The 23,419-nt window shown below is 42.4% G+C and overlaps 2 protein-coding genes across 2 annotated transcripts; both read left to right on the forward strand.

Annotated features, from left to right (window-relative positions):
• The first annotated feature begins 3,785 nt into the window (after positions 1 to 3,785).
• LOC120291740 (proteoglycan 4-like) lies at positions 3,786 to 5,409 on the forward strand. The gene is made up of 3 exons (XM_039309450.1): positions 3,786 to 4,544; positions 4,655 to 4,928; positions 5,024 to 5,409. The coding sequence occupies exons 1-3, from the start codon at positions 3,786 to 3,788 to the stop codon at positions 5,407 to 5,409; spliced, it is 1,419 nt and encodes a 472-aa protein (XP_039165384.1).
• Positions 5,410 to 18,076: 12,667 nt separating this feature from the next.
• On the forward strand, positions 18,077 to 19,433 carry LOC104436948 (zinc finger protein STOP1 homolog). Its single transcript, XM_039308357.1, has 2 exons — positions 18,077 to 18,438; positions 18,488 to 19,433. Exons 1-2 carry the CDS (start codon positions 18,115 to 18,117, stop codon positions 19,253 to 19,255), a joined length of 1,092 nt encoding a protein of 363 aa, XP_039164291.1. The 5' UTR covers positions 18,077 to 18,114; the 3' UTR covers positions 19,256 to 19,433.
• The last annotated feature ends 3,986 nt before the right edge of the window (positions 19,434 to 23,419 follow it).

Consider the following 23,419-nt stretch of genomic DNA (forward strand, 5'->3'; position numbering starts at 1 on the left):
TAGTCGAGAAGCTAGCACTAAAGAATGTGATACATATTCAAAATGGAATCGAATCGAATCATAACATTAAACGGGTCATTTGTAAATTTCAAGTGAGACTCGCACTATCCAATTTAGTAGATATGATAAATTTAACAAATTATTCTCCTCAGACAAGTTCACACGTTGGAGAAATTATTGGTTGCTCATGGTTCACCACGTTTGAAGTTAGCCCAACCAATAGAACCTCCTTTTCAGGAACGGTGTGTTTGTTTGTTTTTCTTCTTCTTTTTCGGTCCGAATTTGTTTTTCTTTTGAAGAAGTGGTTTCTGACCATGAGGAGATACATCAGTCGACAATTTTCATCATGATCGCCGCTTCAACGACATCGTTTCTCCTTTTCGGCCGAAACGTCCACTTAAGGGTCGTTTTCTTAGTGGTTGGGCTCGATGGCAATGACTGGGCGAAAAAATATTGCTTACGCCCGGCGCTCCTCGTCAGTTAAAGTTATCTTCATTCACTGATCGCTACGAGTTCGTCAATGCTTAGCGACCGCTGCCATTCTCGTTCGGTGCGTTCACCACCAATCATCCATTCTCGTTCGACGCCGCCAAATCCATGTTGTCGATGCCGAACCCGGTAGTTCCAACCTTCGGTGGGACAACCGAGAGAATTCCTCGCCCACCTTCAACTCACGATCGGAGCCTCGCAGAGCACGACCCTCTGGCAGAGCTCCTCAGGATTGAGATCGACAGAGTAGTCGACGGTTGCGCTTATTAGCCGGAGGCGGCGACAGCAATGCCGCGCCATTCGAGGGAGGCGGGAGGGTATGAGGGTGAAAACAAGGAAGAGAAAGAGATGGGTGCGAAGGTGGAGGTTTAACAAGCGAGTCATTTGGAGTGAAGGCCTTGAACTTCCTGGGAGAAATGAGGAGGGTCGAAGCCAAAGCTCTGATAGGAATGTCTCATTTATTACCGGGCCGATGTGGTGTGACTTATAAATCAGGTATATTATATTCATCTAACCTTTAATCATGTTGGTATCGCTGAGGAGCGCATAGGAACAATGGTACAGATAGGGGCTTGGTTCACATGATCTATTGACTTGTCTATATGGATTAGATGCACAATACCGATTCCATTCCTCTCACCATCGAATACAAATAATTTCATATTCGGGCTGCGCAATTTGTCTTGACTTGAACTTGCATATTATATAATTTTGTCTTCTTTCTGCTTCCCATGAACACTTGGAATGGGGAAATTTTTAATGTCAAGTCCCAATTCAGATTTTACTTTGGTCATCTCACAAATGTGCGTATTGAACACTTTTGATCAAATAAGAAGAAAATTTAATAATCAAAGGTCATACAAGGAGGATGAGATCGATTGAATAAAGCTGGACTGGGAAAACTTGTGGGTCAACAAATACCAAAATGCAAACGTTGTTTGGCTGGTTCAAAGAAGATATAAGCGCGGTAAAGCCGATCTTAAATCTTGATTACTTCTGTTAGAGTTGAAACCTTCTCTTTCTCTAACGTGATATATAACAGCGTCAACGCGAGATTATCTTAAATCTTGCCCGCCACAGGCGAGGCCCGGTCGGGTGATAGCAACGCCAAGCGAGGTTGCCCTCGCCGAGGCTCGCCCTTGCCCAGGCGAGAGTCGGCCTTGCCCATACCAGATCTGGCAAGGCTGGCCCTCGCCCCCGGCCGGGCTAGCGTTGGCTTGTGGCCGGTGGCCAGCCGTCGCCCGCCCGGCCAAGGGCAAGGCCAACACTCGCCCGGGCGAGGGCAAGCCCGCCGAGGGCTCCCTCGCCAGATCTAGCGAGGCCAGCCCTCTCTCGGCGTCGCCGTCGCCCGGCCGGGCCTCGCCTATGGCGGGCAAGGCCAACCGGCCGGCTATGACTGGTGGCCGACCGTCGCGTGGCCGGTGGCCGGCCACCGAAAAAGGCCAAGGAAAAAGCCAAAAATAAAAGAGCAAAAAAAAACAGAAAATAAAAAATTCAAAAAATATTAAAATATTATTAAAAATTGTCCACGTTAGCGCCGATAGTCCTATGTGGTACCGCCGGCTTCCATGTCAGCATTTTCCAACCAAAATTGACCGGATGGACTGAATCGGCAAGAAATGAAAAGGTTTAGGACTCAATTGACAAAATTAAAAGGTTTAAGACTGAATTGACAAAACTGCAATAGGTTTATGACTTTTTGGACAATTTTCATCAAGAAAACTATACGTGCCCCCAAAAAGAGAGAGCTATAATCATCTAACCTTTAATCATGTTGGTATCGCTAAGGAGCGCATAGGAACAATGGTACAGATGGGGGCTTGGTTCACATGATCTATTCACTTGTCTATATGGATTAGATGCACAATACCGATTCCATTCCTCTCACCATCGAATGCAACTAATTTCATATTTGGATTGCGCAATTAGTCTTGACTTGAACTTGCATGTTATATGATTCATGAGGTTATTTATTTGGTGTTTTATTGATTTAGGGTTTCACTACTTAGACGGGTGTTATTCCCGCAAAAGAGATTTGCACTTGGCAATTACGTCATGAGCAAGAAGAACTTCCCTTGAAACTGCCCGATGGAGTGATTTTTATTTTTTCAACTGTTTTGACTTAAAAGAATAGATTAAAATACTCTACTTTTGTCTTTTTTCTGTTTCCCGTGAACACTTGGAATGGGGAAATTTTGTAAAGTCAAGTCCCGATTCAGATTTTACTTTGATCATCTCACAAATGTGCGTATTGAACACTTTTGGTCAGATAACAAGACAATTTAATAATCAAAGGTCATACAAGGAGGATGAGATCGATTGAATAAAGCTGGACTGGGAAAACTTGTGGGTCAAGAAATACCAAAACGCAAATGTTGTTTGGCCGGTTCAAAAAAGACATAAGCGCGGTAAAGCCGATCTTAAATCTTGATTACTTCTGTTAGAGTTGAAACCTTCTCTTTCTCTAACGTGATATATAACAGCGTCAACGCGAGATTAAACCTCCATACAAGAAAATATAAAATCCTGCTCATTCCCGTCTTAGCTGCACGTATCAAGAGTACTGCGCATTCCAGGTAACCTAGCAATAGACTTCAAGGGTTTTAAAAACAGCGACCGGAAAATCAAATCTTGAATCTACTGCAGTGAAATTTGCGGACTGGAGACTTGGTCCTAGACAGATAAATGAATTTACATCTTGTTGATTTACACAAATGGTCTTAGACTTTTGACATGTACATGTAGCAATAGCTTGTGTATGAAATGAATACCGATTCCCTCTGAATCCAAAAATTATATACATGTTGATGTCCTAACAATTACCACTTCGTGGAAATTATCATCTAATAGATTGAGAAATTGACAATTAATTTTGTAATGATACTTTATGATTGTAATTTTGTACCAATTTTTATTGAAATTTTGAAATTTGGACATACTGAAATTTGTCTTGGGCAAACAACCGTGCACGATGCGTCATTCTCGGACGTTGTGGACGTAATACTACGAACGAGACATTAGCTGTTCTACGACCGACCATTTCAATTTTTTTTAAGTCGTCTTCTTGTTCTTCTTCTTCTCCAACTGTGGCAGTCAAAAATCAAAATTCCGTGTCCAACAATCTAATCAGAAGAATCGAAGAGATACATTAAACTATAAGCTGGTGTTTGCATATAAATACGAGAGGTAACTCCCACAAGACAAGGCGGCCTTCGTCATACTTTTTGTTAAGACAGGTGACAAATTGTACCAAGATCCAAAAGAGCAGATAAAAAAGTGAGGAATATATCTAAAAGATGAAGAAGCTCCTCAGAGTTGGTGTGGTTTTGCTGTTCTTGGTGGGAACCTTAGTGTACCCAAATGAGTCGTGCAGGGTTCTAATTAAGGGCAAAGAGGAAAGCGTCCTTGTTCTCCAAACCTTGCAAAAGGCTCCAGAGCGGCCTCCCGGGAATCCTGAGGGCCACACTCCAGGCAGCCCTAAACCTGCTGCAGATGCCACCAATAGTCGGGCCTTTGCTGGACGAGCCCTGGCCCCTCCGCATGTGGTTAATCAGGTCACATTCCAAAGTCATGGCCAAGAGGAAAGCGTACTTGTTCTCCAAACCCTGCAAAAGGCTCCAGAGCGCCCTCCCGGGAATCCTAAGGCCCACACTCCAGGTAGCCCTAGATCTCCTGCAGAAGCCACCAACACTAGGGCCTTCACCTTTGTGCAAAAGGCTCCAGAGCGCCCTCCCGGGAATCCTGGGGCCTACACTCCAGGCAGCCCTAGACCTACTACAGACACCACCAACACTAGGGCCTTCGCCGTGCAAAAGGCTCCAGATCGCTCTCCCGGGAATCACGGGGCCTACACTCAGGCAGCCTTAGACCTGCTACAGACACCATCGACACTAGGGCTTTCGCCGTGCAAAAGGCTCCAGAGCGCCCTCCCGGGAATCCTAAGGCCCACGCTCCAGGTAGCCCTAGACCTCCTGCAGAAGCCACCAACACTAGGGCCTTCGCCTTGCAAAAGGCTCCAGAGCGCCCTCCCGGGAATCCTGTGGGCTACACTCCAGGCAGCCCTGGACTTGCTACAGACACTACCAACACCAGGGCCTTCGCCGGTCGAGCCATGGCCCCTCCACATGTGGTTAATCTAGCCGCATTCCAAAGTCATGGCAAACAGGAAAGTGTCCTTGTTCTCCAAACCCTGCAAAAGTCTCCAGAGCGCCCTCCCGGGAATCCTGGGGCCTACACTCCAGGCAGCCCTAGACCTACTGCAGACACCACCAACACTAGGGCCTTCGCCGTGCAAAAGGCTCCAGATCGCTCTCCCGGGAATCTTGGGGCCTACACTCCAGGCAGCCCTAGACCTGCTACAGACACCATCGACACTAGGGCCTTCGCCGTGCAAAAGGCTCCAGAGCGCCCTCCCGGGAATCCTAAGGCCCACACTCCAGGTAGCCCTAGACCTCCTGCAGAAGCCACCAACACTAGGGCCTTCGCCTTGCAAAAGGCTCCAGAGCGCCCGGGAATCCTGTGGGCTACACTCCAGGCAGCCCTGGACTTGCTACAGACACTACCAACACCAGGGCCTTCGCCGGTCGAGCCATGGCCCCTCCACATGTGGTTAATCTAGCCGCATTCCAAAGTCATGGCAAACAAGAAAGTGTCCTTGTTCTCCAAACCCTGCAAAAGGCTCCAGAGCGCCCTCCCGGGAATCCTGGGGCCTACACTCCAGGCAGCCCTAGACCTACTGCAGACACCACCAACACTAGGGCTTTCGCCGTGCAAAAGGCTCCAGATCGCTCTCCCGGGAATCCTGGGGCCTACACTCCAGGCAGCCCTAGACCTGCTACAGACACCATCGACACTAGGGCCTTCACCGTGCAAAAGGCTCCGAGCGCCCTCCAAGGGAATCCTAAGGCCCACACCCAGTAGCCCTAGACCTCTGCGAAGCCACCAACACTAGGGCCTTCACCTTGCAAAAGGCTCCAGAGCGCCCTCCCGGGAATCCTATGGGCTACACTCCAGGCAGCCCTGGACTTGCTACAGACACTACCAACACCAGGGCCTTCGTCGGTCGAGCCATGGCCCCTCCACATGTGGTTAATCCAGCCGCATTCCAAAGTCATGGCAAACAGGAAAGTGTCCTTGTTCTCCAAACCCTGCAAAAGGCTCCAGAGCGCCCTCCTGGGAATCCTGAGGGCTACACTCCAAGCAGCCCTAGACTTGCTGCAAGACACCATCGACGCTAGGGCCTTTGCCGGTCGAGCCATGGCCCCTCCGCATGTGGTTAATCCAGTCACGTTCCAAAGTCATGGCGCAATTGCCAATTGCAAATAATCGGAGCGCACCAAAGGACACTTATCAATGGGAATGTACGTGTGGTGGAAATAAAATTCCTAGAGGGCAACAAGTAGCTGCAAGTATAGAGGCTCACAGAAACCGATAATATAGTCATTTTGCACGAATAAATTGTATAAGAGTTTCGATGGTTAAATTCCATCTATTGCATGGAGTTTGTATCTTGATGAAACATGTTTTGCTCATTTAATCGTCTAAGTCTTGTAGTTCTCTTAGCAATTTTCTTATACATTGACGTTCTATCAACAAATTGGGAAGCATCCAACCGATAGTTTTCCAATATTGACGCCTAAATGTGCATGAAAATTACTAGTGGCGTATGAATACTACTAGTAAATGAAGAGTTACAAATTTAAGTTGTTACTTTGCAATATTAAAATACCAAGAGTATTAAAGTTTAATTCGCTATTCATAAAATTACTAATTACATGTGAGTATCAAGAGTAAATGAAAATTATTAGCCACATAAAACGTTACAAGGAGTAATGCAAGTTACTTTGATGTATATGAAAATCACTAATGACATATGAATATCACATATATATGAAAGTTACTGACCAAACAGTATTTGATACTTTCCTGTATTAAAGGTTATTAAAAAAATGAAATTTTCTTCCGTTTAAAAGATAGTCACTAATTATAAATCGTACTATTAGTAAGCGAAAAGATGTAAACACAAAGTTTTTTTTTTTAATATTTAAAATTACTGAACACATTGAGAAGCAGTGGTCACTTAAACAATTAAAGTATCTTTCATATACGACGATTTAGCAAAAGAATAAAAAAAATTATATGACAACTACTATCGACATTGAGGTTGGTTATCTTTATTGCGTTCTTATTTAGAGAACGTAAGGCACAAAGACAAGAAAACTATACGTGCCCCCAAAAAAAGAGAGCTATAATCATCTAACCTTTAATCATGTTGGTATCGCTGAGGAGCGCATAGGAACAATGGTACAGATGGGGGCTTGGTTCACATGATCTATTCACTTGTCTATATGGATTAGATGCACATTACCGATTCCGTTCCTCTCACCATCGAATGCAAATAATTTCATATTCGGGCTGCGCAATTTGTCTTGACTTGAACTTGCATGTTATATGATTCATGAGGTTATTTATTTGGTGTTTTATTGATTCAGGGTTTCACTACTTAGACGGGTGTTATTCCCGCAAAAGAGATTGCACTTGGCAATTACGTTATGAGCAACAAGAACTTCCCTTGAAACTGCCCGATGGAGTGATTTTTATTTTTTCAACTGTTTTGACTTAAAAGAATAGATTAAAATACTCTACTTTTGTCTTTTTTCTGCTTCCCATGAACACTTGGAATGGGGAAATTTGTAAAGTCAAGTCCCGATTCAGATTTTACTTGGATCATCTCACAAATGTGCGTATTGAACACTTTTGGTCAGATAAGAAGACAATTTAATAATCAAAGGTCATACAAGGAGGATGAGATCGATTGAATAAAGCTGGACTGGGAAAACTTGTGGGTCAACAAATACCAAAACGCAAATGTTGTTTGGCCGGTTCAAAAAAGACATAAGCGCGGTAAAGCCGATCTTAAATCTTGATTACTTCTGTTAGAGTTGAAACCTTCTCTTTCTCTAACGTGATATATAACAGCGTCAACGTGAGATTAAACCTCCATACAAGAAAATATAAAATCATGTCTAATTATGACTACATTAGTAAAAGAAGTTCACCTCTATGGTATCGCACTTTTGACTGCTAACATCCTGCTCATTCCCGTCTTAGCTGCACGTATCAAGAGTACTCCGCATTCCAGGTAACCTAGCAATAGACTTCAAGGGTTTTAAAAACAGCGACCGGAAAATCAAATCTTGAATCTACTGCCGTGAAATTTGCGGACTGGAGACTTGGTCCTAGACAGATAAATGAATTTACATCTTGTTGATTTACACAAATGGTCTTAGACTTCTGACATGTACATGGAGCGATAGCTTGTGTATGAAATGAATACCGATTCCCTCTGAGTCCAAAAATTATATACATGTTGATGTCCTAACAAATAGCACTTCGTGGAAATTACCATCTAATAGATTGAGAAATTGACAATTAATTTTGTAATGATACTTTATGATTGTAATTTTGTACCAATTTTTATTGAAATTTTGAAATTTGGACATACTGAAATTTGTCTTGTGCAAACAACCGTGCACGACGCGTCATTCTCGGACGTTGTGGACGTAATACTACGAACGAGACATTAGCTGTTCTACGACCGACCAATTCAATTTTTTTTTAAGCCGTCTTCTTCTTCTTCTTCTCCAACTGTGGCAGTCAACAATCAAAATTCCGTGTCCAACAATCTAATCAGAAGAATCAAAGAAATACATAAAACTATAACCTGGTGTTTGCATATAAATACGAGAGGTCACTCCCACAAGACGAGGCGGCCTTCGTCATACTTTTTGTTAAGACAAGTGACAAATTGTACCAAGATCCAAAAGAGCAGATAAAAAAGTGAGGAATATAGCTAAAAGATGAAGAAGCTCCTGAGAGTTGGTGTGATTTTGCTGTTCTTGGTGGGAACCTTAGTGTACCCAAATGAGCCGTGCAGGGTTCTAATTAAGGGCAAAGAGGAAAGCGTCCTTGTTCTCCAAACCCTACAAAAGGCTCCAGAGCGGCCTCCTGGAAATCCTAAGAGCCACACCCCAGGCAGCCCTGGACTTGCTGCAGACGCCACCAACAGTCAGGCCTTTGCCAGTCGAGCCATGGCCCCTCCACGTGTGGTTAATCCGGTCACATTCCAAAGTCATGGCCAAGAGGAAAGCATCCTTGTTCTCCAAACCCTGCAAAAGGCTCCAAAGCACCCTCCTGGGAATCCTGAGGGCTACACTCCAGGCAGCCCTAGACTTGTTGCAGACACCACCAACGCTAGGGCCTTCGCTGTGCAAAAGGCTCCAGAGCGCCCTCCCGGGAATCCTAAGGGCCACACTCCAGGCAGCCCTAAACCTACTGCAGACACCACCAACACTAGGGCCTTTGCCGTGCAAAAGGCTCTAGAGCGCCCTCCCGGGAATCATGAGGCCTACACTCCAGGCAACCCCAAACTTGTTGCAGACGCCACCAACACTAGGGCCTTCGCCATGCAAAACGCTCCAGATCACCCTCCCGGGAATCATGAGGCCTACACTCCAGGCATCCCTAGACCTGCTGTAGACACCACCAACACTAGGGCCTTCGTCGTGCAAAAGGTTCTAGATCGCTCCCCCGGGAATCCTAGGGCCTACACTCCAGGCAGCCCTAGACCTCCTGCAGACACCACCAACACTAGGGCCTTTGCCGTGCAAAAGGCTCCAGATCGCTCTCCCGGGAATCCTGGGGCCTACACTCCAGGTAGCCCTAGACCTGCTATAGACACCACCGACACTAGGGCCTTAGCCGTGCAAAAGGCTCCAGAGCGCCCTCCCGGGAATCCTAAAGCCCACACTCCAGGTAGCCCTAGACCTCCTGCAGAAGCCACTAACACTAGGGCCTTCGCCATGCAAAAGGCTCCAGAGCGCCCTCCCGGGAATCCTAAGGCCCACACTCCAGGTAGCCCTAGACCTCCTGCAGAAGCCACCAACACTAGGGCCTTCGCCGTGCAAAAGGCTCCAGAGCGCCCTCTCGGGAATCCTGTGGGCTACACTCCAGGCAGCCCTGGACTTGCTACAGACACTACCAACACCAGGGCCTTCGCCGGTCGAGCCATGGCCCCTCCATGTGTGGTTAATCTAGCCGCATTCCAAAGTCATGGCAAACAGGAAAGTGTCCTTGTTCTCCAAACCTTGCAAAAGGCTCCGGATGGCGCAATTGCCAATTGCAAATAATCGGAGCACACCAAAGGACACTTATCAATGGGAATGTACGTGTGGTGGAAATAAAATTCCTAGAGGGCAATAAGTAGCTGCAAGTATAGAGGCTCACAGAAACCGATAATATAGTCATTTTGCACGAATAAATTGTATAAGAGTTTCGATGGTTAAATTCCATCTATTGCATGGAGTTTGTATCTTGGTGAAACATGTTTTGCTCATTTAATCTTCTAAGTCTTGTAGATCTCTTAGCAATTTTCTTATACATTGACGTTCTATCAACAAATTGGGAAGCATCCAACCGATAGTTTTCCAATATTGACGCCTAAATGTGCATGAAAATTACTAGTGACGTATGAATACTACTAGTAACTGAAGAGTTACAAATTTAAGTTGTTACTTTGCAATATTAAAATACCAAGAGTATTAAAGTTTAATTCGCTATTCATAAAAATTACTAATTACACGTGAGTATCAAGAGTAAATGAAAATTATTAGCCACATAAAACGTTACAAGGAGTAATGCAAGTTACTTTGATGTATATGAAAATCACTAATGACATATGAATATCACATATATATATATATATGAAAGTTACTGACCAAACAGTATTTGATACTTTCCTGTATTAAAGGTTATTAAAAATGAAATTTTCTTCCGTTTAAAAGATAGTCACTAATTATAAATCGTACTACTAGTAAGCGAAAAGATGTAAACACAAAGTTTTTTTTTTTTTAATATTAAAAATTACTGAACACATTGAGAAGCAGTGGTCACTTAAAAGATTAAAGTATCTTTCATATACGACGATTTAGCGAAAGAATAAAAAATTTATATGACAACTACTATCGACATTGAGGTTGGTTATCTTTATTGCGTTCTTATTTAGAGAACGTAAGGCACAAAGACAAGAAAACTATACGTGCCCCCAAAAAGAGAGAGCTATAATCATCTAACCTTTAATCATGTTGGTGTCGCTGAGGAGCGCATAGGAACAATGGTACAGATGGGGGCTTGGTTCACATGATCTATTGACTTGTCTATATGGATTAGATGCACAATACCGATTCCATTCCTCTCACCATCGAATGCAAATAATTTCATATTCGGATTGCGCAATTTGTCTTGACTTGAACTTGCATGTTATATGAATCATGAGGTTATTTATTTGGTGTTTTATTGATTCAGGGTTTCACTACTTAGACGGGCGTTATTCCCGCAAAAGAGATTGCACTTGGCAATTACATTATGAGCAACAAGAACTTCCCTTGAAACTGCCCGATGGAGTGATTTTTATTTTGTCAACGGTTTTGACTTGAAAGAATAGATTAAAATACTCTACTTTTGTCTTCTTTCTGCTTCCCATGAACACTTGGAATGGGAAATTTGTAAAGTCAAGTCCCGATTCAGATTTTACTTTGGTGATCTCACAAATGTGCGTATCGAATACTTTTGGTCAGATAAGAAGAAAATTTCTTAATCAAAAGTTATACAAGGAGGATGAGATCGATTGAATAAAGCTGGACTGGGAAAACTTGGGAAGACATGATTTTATATTTTCTTGTATGGAGGTTTAATCTCGCGTTGACGCTGTTATATATCACGTTAGAGCAAGAGAAGGTTTCAACTCTAACAGAAGTAATCAAGATTTAAGACCGGCTTTACAGCGCTTATGTCTTCTTTGAACCAGCCAAACAACGTTTGCGTTTTGGTATTTGTTGACCCACAAGTTTTCCCAGTCCAGCTTTATTCAATCGATCTCATCCTCCTTGTATGACCTTTGATTATTAAATTTTCTTCTTATCTGATCAAAAGTGTTCAATACGCACATTTGTAAGATGACTAAAATAAAATCTGAATTGGGACTTGACTTTACAAATTTCCCCATTCCAAGTGTTCACGGGAAGCAGAAAGAAGACAAAAGTAGAGTATTTTAATCTATTCTTTCAAGTCAAAACCGTTGACAAAATAAAAATCACTCCATGGGGCAGTTTCAAGGGCAGTTCTTGTTGCTCATGACATAATTGCCAAGTGCAATCTCTTTTGCGGGAATAACACCCGTCTAAGTAGTGAAACCCTGAATCAATAAAACACCAAATAAATAACCTCATGAATCATATAACATGCAAGTTCAAGTCAAGACAAATTGCGCAGCCCGAATATGAAATTATTTACAACGATCGCTTCTCTTCTCCAGTTCTTCGAAGCTTCGAAGCTCCGACTGACGCTCGCATTTCTTCGTAGACCAATCTACCTCCCATGGCCAATTCAGATCTTTGATCATGTCGCTCGTGCTCCCGAAGGTCCTATACTCGGTCCCCGGTGACCTGCATGTGCTTCTAGGTCTCTGGACAAGGAAGGACGTCGTAAATGATTCAAATGCGGATCTTCCTGATGCTGTCTGCTGCGAGCTAATGATGTTACTTGCCCTGTAAGCTGGAAAACTGTTAGCAAACATCTTCATTCCGATGTGGTTAAATGAGCGAGAGATCTCCTCTTTCTGTGGTGACCCGTTAGCAGCATTTGCTTTATCTTTGATGATCTAATTGGGAGATTAACTAGCGTTTGCTGATCACTGGACTGACAGAATTTAGAACATTTGCTTGGCATATTACCATACAAAGATAGGCACGGCTGTTCGACTCATCTATACGATAGTTTGCAGGATTAAATACTGCTCGAGCATCTATTATACTCATCTTTCTTTGCCGCTGATAGGCACCCCTGGCGAGTGGCTTCCGCCGGTAAGAGGATCTCTTCTATATCTCTTATAGACGTCAGAAGGAGTTTGTTGTGCTCAAGCTCTTGCAACTGGAGCTTTGGCTTTAATAAGAGAAAATCCTTTCATGCATTATGATAAGGTTTATGCATGTTTACCTGGAGTTTATTTTGTGTTTAGTCGTTAAAAATTATTGCAGAAGCTTGAATTGGGGATGTTCACTAACAAAGTACTGGACTTCTAAATCTCCTTTACAGCAACAAATTTTCACCATCCCCAGACACCGAATCGCGAGCATCAATCATGTGACTATCAGTGACTCGACTGTCGTGCCGTGTCAAATTGTGTTAAAAACAACTAGGCTAGCTCAGTCGGGTAGCGATTTCAGCACGAAGATGGTGAAGAGAGCACCAAACCGATTACGAATTCCAGTTCTACACACTGAGAATGGCAGACCAGCGACCGGTAAAGCCGCCGGAGAAGCTCGTCCCTACAATTCACACGATAAATCACGAAACTTCCGATTACTTTCTCTCGAACCCCGCGCACGTGCCGGAAAAAGGCGAAACCACACTCGATATCGTAAACATTGCGAAAACTGGCATTCATTCGAATTGTAAACAGATCGAAGAGCGAACGAATTACAGCGAACCCTAAACACCCCCGCGGCCCCCAACGCCGGAAGAGACGGTTACCTTGGACGAAGCCTAGGACAGCTTTTTCTTCAGCGAAGCGGAGGAAGACGGAGGCTTCTTCCCCATTGCCGAGGAGCGATCGCGACCTGCAACGATAAAAGAAATGTGAAGCGGTGTTTGGTGCTTAATTATGTTACCCCTAGCAACTCGTGATTTTAACATGTAGTAAGTAACTTGGAACAAAAAAAACAAGCATCCACTTATCTAATATTAGTAAACTCTTAACTTATATAAAATTACACATTTGACTCTTAAATTATATAAAATTACACATTTGACCGTCTTAATGAATTTCGATAAAAGAAATCAATCAAGAGTTTTTGTGAGTAATAACGGATTCACGTGACTCCACGCTAAAAGCATCCATCAATAGTTACATTAGTATTCATACATTTGTAGTAACTATCCTATATACTATGTCACAAAATATATCTACGGAGAGTTTTTTTTTTTTTTTTTTTTACCGAGATTTTGAATTTTCAAGCGATAAAAGTGAACATGGATTGATTTTCCACCCAGCTCGCACGAACGGCTTCAGTTCATTCTCCAAACGCCTCGCGAGCGTGACCACCTCGACAGAGAAAGTTTAAATTGAACTTTTGCCCGCCATTGTTCAGCACACTACTCAGATGCTATGTATACTCGCAGAAGAGAGATGTTAAGCGGTGTCTGGTGCCTAATTATGCAGGGGGCATCGCTTTGTCAGAACGAATCAAGAAAATGACTGCAATGAATTTAACAACCAGCAGGAGAGGGGGAAGACGTTGCTTGTGAGAATCTCAGTAGATCTCCAACCATGTGGACGTTTTCTCAGCTACATGCAACCTTCTTCGGCCGATGCCTAGGAAGTTTTCGAGAAGTCATTGGCCGATGCCCTAGGGTTTTCAAGAAACCTCCGGTCCTTCTCTCCCAAGCCATTCTGAAAGTCGGCTGATCAGTCTTACGCCGATCACTGTATTCACGGGGAGTTCGACGGCCTATTGACGTTGTCGTAGACGTATAATTTTCACTGCGTGACGGGAGGTGCGTGGTGGCGAGCAATGCTATGGATGCAATGCTTTATCCATAGGACGCTTCTCCGACTTTTGTAAGTAATTATTAGGGCAAATGTAGTCACATCGACAAAATTCCAATGCGCTGTGACGTCTTTGTTTAGCTCCAATTTCTCATGAGGAAAATATTTACTCAATATATGTTTTTTATATTTCATTTAAACTTATCGATGATATATAATTATTTTTAATATAGTGGTGAGTGTCGAGATATTTCATAATTCTCTAAGCTTACAAGTCAAGGCGTCGAGATGGTTTTGAACATCCCATTCTTATGAGCCATAATTTAGATTCTCTTTGACAAGAGCTAGAGTTTGAGATAAATTTATAAAACTAATACGAGTTTATCAAGTTTACGATTACAACAAGAACTGTTGTTCCAAACTCAGTTCACTATCTTTTTCATTTCCTACCATTCAATTAAAGTTATTTTCAAGAGATCATATCGTCACCGATCAAGGAGATAGCAATAATAAGTACGATCCATATTTAAAACGGAATCAAATCGGGTCATAGCATTAAGTGGGTCATTTGTGGATTTCACTCGAGCCTCGATTCATCCAATTTAGTAGATATAATGAATTATTCTCCTCAGACAAGTTCACACGTCGGAGAAATTATTGGTTGCTCTCGGATCACCACGTTTGAAGTTGGCCCAACCAATGGAACCTCCTTTTCAGCAACGGTGTGTTTGTTTTTATCTTTCTTCTTTTTTGGTCTGAATTTGTTTTTCTTTTGAAGAAGTGGTTTTTGACAATGAGGAGGTACACCAGTCGACAATTTTCATCATGATCGCCGCTTCCCCGACATCATTTCTCCCATTCGGCCGAAACGTCCACTTCAGCGTCGTTTTCTTAGTGGTTGGGCTCGATGGCAATGACTGGGCGAAGAAATATTGCTTACGCCCGGCCCTCCTCGTCAGTCAAAGTTTATCTCCATTCGCTGATCGCTACATGTTCGTCAAGAGTTCGATCACCTGCTCGGCGACCGCCGCCATGCTCGTTCGGTGCATCCACCACCAATCATGGATTCTCGTTCGACGCTGCCAAATCCATGTTGTCGATGCCGAACCCGGCAGTTCCAACCTTCCGTGGGACAACCGAGAGAATTCCTCGCCCACCTTCAACTCACGATCAGAGCCTCGCAGAGCACGGCCCTCTCGCCAAGCTCCTCAGGATTGAGATCAACGGAGTAGTCGACGGTTGCGCTTATTAGCCGGAGGCGGCGACAGCGATGGCGCTCCGTTTGAGGGACGCGGGAGGGTGTAAGGGTGAAAACAAGGAAGAGAGAGATGGGTGCGAAGGTGGAGGTTCAACAAGCGAATCATTTGGATTGAAGGTCTTGAACTTCCTGTGAGAAATGAGGAGGGTTGAAGCCAAAGCTCTGATAGGAATGTCTCTGTGAATAGAAGTCGAAAGTGTTACTTACAAAATGAAGCAAAGAGAGAATGTTGTTTGGCTTTTGGATTGGCTATGGCGATTTCGTCAAGTCATTCGAGATCAAATTGAGGAGTGTTTATGGAAATGAGCAAGTAACTGAGTAAGGGCTCTATGAAAAATTATATATATTAAAAATGGTATTACTAAAATAGTTTTATACAATACAATCTTAATAGATAATTTTTATAATTTTTATAATATTTTTTTAAATTGAATTTTAATTATTTTTTTATTTTTTAAAAATAAATTATTAATTATTTTTTTTTTTTGTATTTTTTAGAATATAATTTTTAATTTCCTTTTTCTTTTTCTTTTTTGTTCTTCTTCTTCTTTGGCCGGGCGCTGGTGGTCATGCCAGCCACCGGAAGGAGGAAGAAGAAAAAAAAAGGAAAGAAAAAAAGAAAAAAAATTAAAATAATTATAATTTCGATTTTTATAATAAAAAATATTTTTGTAAAGTTAAAGAGGGAATAGATAGATTATAAGGTTTTGGTTGAAAATGGGTTCTAAATGATAAATCCAACCCATTTGAGAACCACATATCTTAAATCTTTACTTATTAAACCCATTTTAACTAGTTTCTTCAAAAAATAAGTGACCCATATATGACCCATTCATGATTTAAATAGGTCATATATGGGTCTAAGACCCATTTTGCCACCTCTAGTGGCGATCAATAGGTAGAGGAACATTATCTGACATGGAGGGCCAAGCCTATGCAATATTTTCTCACAAGGGAGCATCATTAATTTTGTCAACCTATATCTCATCTTTGTTATAGCCGATACCTTTTGCCATGTTGGACGTCTAACAATAAGTTTACATGCCAATCTTTTATTGGTTGGGCTACGTGACGATCACTAACAATGTCGCCACGAGGTGGCCTAAATCTCACTTTCCCGCCACATGAGACTTATGACAATGTATGGTCATGTGACAGTTTTTTATTGGTTAGGCTAAAAGATGGAGAGGGTTAGGGCCATCAATTAGGTTGGTCGGGTGGAAAATAGTCCAATCCAAATTAATCGATTTAATTCATTCTAACCACCTCGTGGTCCATACAAATTCGTTGATCTATATCCAAATCATATATATAAAATACATCAATATTTAAACCATCCTATGAAAACCTACACCCACCTACTTAACCAATCTTAAACTCTTCATGTTTATATGTTAATTTGGATAAATATTGCATATCTAAATTAAAAATAAATCATCATGATAAGAAAAGAAAGTAAATAAAGTCAAAAGGTCAAAAAAAAATATCTGTAGATTGAAATACTATAATGAACGAGGAAAGCGTGCATGTGTTGCGATGACGCAATCCGTGACCGCATGCTGTATTGATTCAAGCCAATCCAATCCCCTTTTTGGGTCGGCAAGTCCAATTCATCACTAAAATATTCAATAAGTGGAAGATGCATAACTTGTTAAGTGGACGAACATGACATCATCAAAATTATATAAACATGGTCTCATAAGATGAACTTTTCATTAAAAATGGGTGGAAGTTTATCTAAATTCTATCACTTTCAATTTATTAAGGTTCATGATTGTCATAATTGAGCTTGGAAAGCCACACACGACTCACTTTATGACACCACATCACTTTATCTAAAAGTTGACTGTTGGACTTGCATGATTAAACTTTAAAAAAAGAGTATGAGGCTTAGTAGGGAAAAAAAATTTGAATCTTTGGGCCTAATAAATCAAACTAAAATGCTATGTAAGAAATTATTCATCAGAATCAACATTTTCAATTTTTTTAGCAAATAATCATTAAAGGAAATCATTAGACCTGCCAACCCTTTGCGAATATTGAGAGCAACAATCAACGGACAAAGCATGAAAGAGGAAGGAGAGGTACAAAAAAGTCATGGCAAGTCATTGAGTCACGAAGCGAGAGAGAATGCAGCAATAAATCTTAAGAGTGGATTGGGTTCCGGTAACCTTTAAACCTATTTAACACTCATATTTATTTGAGTTATCATTCTAATTCCCTTTACTAAATATCACCAACTAGACCTATCAAAATAGGTGACTGATCATTTTTTTTGTCTCTCTATTTAATGGGCTGAATTGTTATACGGATCAATTATATTCCATAAATTTGTTTAGAATAATAAAACTCATGATATGGCTATTATATAGGATCACAACTCTCTATGACTCTTAGCTCTCTTTAGTTCTCATTTGATCTCGTTCGCTCACTCGCTCGCTCCCTCACTTCCTTCCCATTGTAAAAGTATTTTCACAATATGAGTCGGGTTAAATATGTATAAATTTATATCATATAAAAATGAATTAGATAGGTTGATGTGGATTTAATCATTTGCAATTCGAGCCTGACGCAGCTGTAAAGAAATGGAATTACGACCTACCTTGGAATTTCCGAAGAGGCGGCGCCGCTCGTTTTGCCATGTCAGTTTTTGGTCAACGTTCCGCCAGACCTCGTCTCGTCTCGATCCCCAAAACACGAAGAAAAAAACTCTCTCTCTTTCTCTCGCCAACTTCTCCGGCATTCGCCGTTTCCGATTCCGGCGATGAACCACCCCATCTCCGGCGCCGACCGCCCCTTCCCTCCGGGACCCGCCCCCGCCGCCGGCAATGCCGCCGCCGCCGAAGACCCCCGCGTCCCGCCGCTCCTGAGCCTCGCCGCCGTCCGCCTGAGGCTGGACTCGGTGCGGCGGCTCCTGTCGCAGTCCCTCTGCAGCAACACCCTCCTGAGCAAGGACCAGATGGACATGGTCTCCGCGGAGATCACGTCGGCGATCTACCGGATCATCGTCGACGGCGCCGCCCTGTTCAGCTCCTCTCGCGGCTCCGGCTCCGATCCTGAGCCGGAGCGCTCGTACCCGAAGCTGCCGGTTCCGGAGCCCCGTGGACCCGCCGGCGGCGAAGCCGCCGGAGGTCGAGGTGAAAGCCGAGACGGACGAGGTCGGGATCGAGCTCGAGCTCGACCCCGAGTCCGATTGCGAGATCGTGGAGCTCAACGCGGCCAAACTCCTCGCCGAGCACGCCCACTTCTGCGACGTCTGCGGGAAGGGGTTCAAGCGGGACGCGAACCTGAGGATGCACATGCGCGCGCACGGCAATCAGTTCAAGACGCCGGAGGCGCTGGCGAAGCCCGAGAGGTGCGCCGACGTCGCCAGCGCCCCACGGAAGACCCGGTTCTCTTGCCCCTTCGAGGGGTGCAACCGGAACAAAGGGAGCAACAAGTTCCGGCCCCTGAAATCGGTGATCTGCGTGAAGAATCACTTCAAGAGGAGCCACTGCCCGAAGATGTACTCGTGCAACAGGTGCAACAAGAAGAGCTTCTCGGTGCTGGCCGACTTGAAGAGCCACTCGAAGCACTGCGGGCAGTCTAGGTGGAGGTGTTCCTGCGGGACCACCTTCTCTAGGAAGGACAAGTTGTTCGGGCACATGGCTCTGTTCGACGGTCACATGCCCGCGGTCGCCGGAGATCATGAGGAGAAGGCGTCGGCATCTGGGGTTGTTGCTATGGAGGATGATGGAGATGAAAATGCCAAGGTGGAGGAGGAGGAATTGGCTGCGAATTCAGTTGATGGTGGTTTCTTCGAGGGGTTGCTTGATGTGTTTGGATCGCTTGATGGCTACACCATTCAAGATCTCTTGAATGGGATGGGCAATGGTATGCAGGGGTTTCCTGGGGTTCAACATTAATCTGGTGGATGAATTTATGTTTCGTGGATTGTTGTACACGATGTTTCTGTAATAATATCGTAGGATGATTCTGTCTACGGTTGTGTTTGTTATCGTTACTAATGTTGATCATCGTAGCATTTGTGCTTACCTGGTCGTTTCTTGATTTGCAATAAAGTTTCTATCTTTACTTAGCACACCCTTCTAGAACCTGTGTCGATTGATTTAAGCAGGAAGCCATCATTTTACTGGAGTAATTAGAATGCCTTACATAACAGAATTTGGTGGTGTTGATTCAAGTGAGCAGGCAGACAAGTCCTCTCCAAAACAATCTCTTTGTGCTCGCTGTCTTAATTCTCATGCATGACTATTGATTGAGGTGCTCAACTTGATGTGCATTTGCTGATGTGCCTGGAGCTCCCACATCCCTGTTTATGCGTTATACAACTAGATTTGCCTCACTTGTCGCTTGACTGAGACAATGGGTAATCAAACTTGAGTAGCTATCTGCAATTGCTAGCAATTTTTTCTCCTGTAATAGTAGTGGCTGTGCATATTATGCGTGCAAGCTGTTTGTCAAATAGGCTGTTGTTTGATCTGGAATCTCACCATGAATGAGACAATCAGAACATGATTTTGTCCTTTCTCTAGCTGTCTGAAAGTTTTACCGTTTGTCAGCATTGGGCTATCATTTGTCAAGCATTGCTCAGATTACTTGTACTTTTGGAAATCAGTCTGATGTATATATCAAGCACATTACTCGGTACTCCCTTTACATGTAAGTTGCATCTTATATGTGGAACTTGGTCAATGTGTGGGTCAACTCGGGCTAGGCAGTGCTCTTGGAGAATGACAAGTCCGATGTTGGGCTCTGCTAACCTTGGTCCTTGGAAGCCTTTCCCAAGCTTGCTCATTGCTTGAAAACAAGAAATTTATGTATCAAAGTTCAGGCTTGGGGGACCTGTTGAGCTGGAGCAGAGAGCTGGCAGCTTTTTTTTAATGATACATAAGATTTGACCAAGAAGCTACCAAGGGGGTACAGGTACCACCCCTACACTAGTTGGCTTCAAAAAGTGGCCTCCCATAAGCAAGATAATAGAAAATATAATTCTGCTGCTTGATTAATTTAAATTGCACTGTGCCAAGGGGTCTTTCCTGAAGTAGCGATTGGACCTCGGAGATCCTAACCCATGATTAGGTCTAGCATTTAACTACATCAAATTAATAATTGAAGAACTGAAACCCAGTAATAGGAGAAATGTTGGTGGAACAACTAGAAGTGGGAATATTAGGATTTGATCTCCTGACTGGTACCCTCCTACTAATTAGCCGTTTGTCCAATCATAAGATTCACATGCATTGTGTATTCAGCATGCTTCTTAAGTTGTTCTTTTAGGTAAACTGTTTTCTGGCCATTATGGTCTTTTATGTGTTGAGACTGAATTTGGCAGGCTACTATTTGCAACTCATGGATTGACTCTTGGTGTTGCATTTTAACAAATTTAAGTTTAGTTACTTGTATCTCCTCATAACAAGCTATAATTGATGCTAAATAATTGTTTTGTGGCTGCTATAAATTAAGACTGATGCATAATGGCTTTCAATGTCATTTGCCATCTAAGCTGGAAACATGAAAAAAAAAAGGGGTGGCAAACCTTTTCTTCAAGAGTATTTAAATGACTGGAAGATCTCCTCTTTAGTGACCTGTAAGCTGCATTTGCTTGATCATTGATGATCTAATTGTTCGGAAGTGAACTACTTTATGCTGATCACTGGACTGACTGAATTTACAGTATATGCTTGGCCAATTTTCATACAGATAAGTACAGCAGTTCATATGCAGAAGCAATTGTTGATCTTTACATGAAAGAGGTTTATAACAATCTCTCTCTCTTTCTACTTTATGTACATAAATGTGGTATTGTTGAATAGTTCTGAAATTACTTAGTAGGTGGGACTGCAGAAATTTTTGCTCTAGCAGCCTAAGCTGCTGAATACTCAGCAGGTTTCTGCTGAGTGTCCGAATTTGGACCTCATTCTTGACATGTCGTCTGGCAATCACTGCTAACATGATTGTTACCTTTGGCTATACATGTCAGGACACGGCTCCTTGCAGCTTGTGGGTGTGTTGGTTTTACAGTTTGGTTAACATTTCGAGCACACCATCTTCGCTGTCTGATGGGTATCTCTGGTGACTACTGCCACATCATCTATTGAGCACGTTGTCAGGTTCACAATCTCAGGGTTGAAGAATGAGAAGCAAATTGCTGTCAGGGCGAGTAAATTCCATGTTTATCTGTCGTCTGATGGGTAAGAAAATCTCTTCCATTTCTATTATAGATAAGGAACGGAGTCTGTTGTGCTCAAGCTCTTGTCACTGCAACTCTGGCAAAACACTTCATGCAATATGTTAAGGTTTACAAATGTTTACTGGGAGCTTTCATTAGTTGTGGTCGTTTAAACATTCTAACAGAAGCTTCCTGTTTACTTTTTTGAGAAACGTTCGACTGCAATCGGTGTTCAAACTCAGAGGCGATATCGCTCTATTGAAAGGGATGAAGAAAATGACTGCAAGGATTCAACAACCAGCAGGAGAGGGGAAGACAATGCTCGTGGGAAATACAGTACATCTCCAACCAACCTTGTTCTTACATTACTATTTACGCCACAAGTTCCTGCTCTTGAGCAAAGATAAGCTCGGAATCTTCTTTCCATTAGCAGCTTGCAAGCCATATCACACGTTAACAAGCAAATAAACTGAGCCCATTCAGGAAGTCTGAAAAATTACATAAAACCAATTCATGTAGATCGATACTGTCATAAGAAATTGAATGTTTTGACCTCACAGTAGAACCCACACAGTAAATGGTTGTGATGGTATCAATATATAAAGATCGAGTTTGTGTAATAATTTCTCCCTTCAGAAATTTGCCAAATGTACATTTGTATATCACTTAAGATTAATGTTTTGATTAGTGTTTGTAGTTCAGCGAAAATTAGGGTTCATAATCTCGTGCTTTCTGCAGTGGAAAAATTCAATTTGATCTCAACAATCACTTCACTTTTAACATAGAATATGCCTCACTATCTCATGGTTTAATGGAAGATTCTAGCTACTCATGCATACACACACTCAATGACCCTTAAGGGAAAACCTGATGTAGGGATGATTTGTAGTGAGATGTTGCCAACTTTCAGTGTCTCTTTAGTGTGAAAATCGTTGGTATTCACCGGTAGTGAGAAAGAAAAATATTCACTCCCAACAAGGGGTGAGGCTTATGGGTATCAACAAGTAAAAATAAAGAACACAATACTACTACTATGTGGCCCACAAGTGGATTATCAAGGACAGCCCTCATTGATGGAAGCACCCATTGGCTACCATTTAGGAGTGAGCGATTCCAGGTTCTTTATAGGTTTCACCTTAAACCTGGAACCTACCCTCATTCCTCATTTTTTGAGATCCGAAACCTACCTAAGAAAACCTGAAACCTACCCGTTGGAACTTAGAACTTGGAATCTATCTTATCACAGGTTCTAAGGTCGGTTGTAGGGTCCAACAGTTTTTTTTTTTTCATTTTCAATTAAATAAAACAAAAATGAACGTAATAATAATAAACAAGCTTGCCATTCATAAAAGAGAATACAGGATGAGCAAAACTATCAACAGGAAAAAAAAAAATTAATTCTTGGCAAGGAATTCAACTAAATAGAAGTAGGGATAAACGAATCTAAATTCCGTACAAGTTCTACTTGAAACTTGAAAACTATCCATTGGAACAAATTCCTCATTTTTTTTTAAACTTGAAATCTATCTTATATATCCTAGAATTTGGAACCTATTTTATCATAGGCTTTAAGGTTTATCCAGGTCCCAATTATATTATTATATGAACGATTCCAATTAACTAATCATAATTTACATTTAGATGCTTAAAAGATATGAATATTAATAAAATAAAAATCTTAGCCATAAAATGGAAACTCGGACTAGTATTTTCAGATTATACACTCATCATCGAACATGGAATATCGGAAGATCGCACGAAGACATGAATCAAGAAAAATATTAAAACGTGTTCCAAATTGTAGGTTATGAGTTTCGGATTCTAGATTCCAGGTTTCTCCAACTACGAATCTTAAACTTACTCGTTGAAATATGTTCTTCATTTTTTTGAAACTTGG

Source organism: Eucalyptus grandis, chromosome 3, assembly GCF_016545825.1.
Source record: "Eucalyptus grandis isolate ANBG69807.140 chromosome 3, ASM1654582v1, whole genome shotgun sequence".
In the NCBI taxonomy this organism is placed as follows: domain Eukaryota; kingdom Viridiplantae; phylum Streptophyta; class Magnoliopsida; order Myrtales; family Myrtaceae; genus Eucalyptus; species Eucalyptus grandis.

Excerpts from the sequence above, each read along its gene's own strand:
- LOC120291740 (XM_039309450.1), top strand. The coding sequence starts at position 3,786 with ATGAAGAAGCTCCTCAGAGTTGGTGTGGTTTTGCTGTTCTTGGTGGGA. Across the intron at positions 4,545-4,654 it reads TCCTGTGGGCTACACTCCAG|GAAAGTGTCCTTGTTCTCCA; the intron begins GCAGCCCTGGAC and ends CATGGCAAACAG. Across the intron at positions 4,929-5,023 it reads TCCTAAGGCCCACACTCCAG|GCAGCCCTGGACTTGCTACA; the intron begins GTAGCCCTAGAC and ends GCTACACTCCAG.
- LOC104436948 (XM_039308357.1), top strand. The coding sequence starts at position 18,115 with ATGAACCACCCCATCTCCGGCGCCGACCGCCCCTTCCCTCCGGGACCC. Across the intron at positions 18,439-18,487 it reads GCTCGTACCCGAAGCTGCCG|GTGAAAGCCGAGACGGACGA; the intron begins GTTCCGGAGCCC and ends CCGGAGGTCGAG.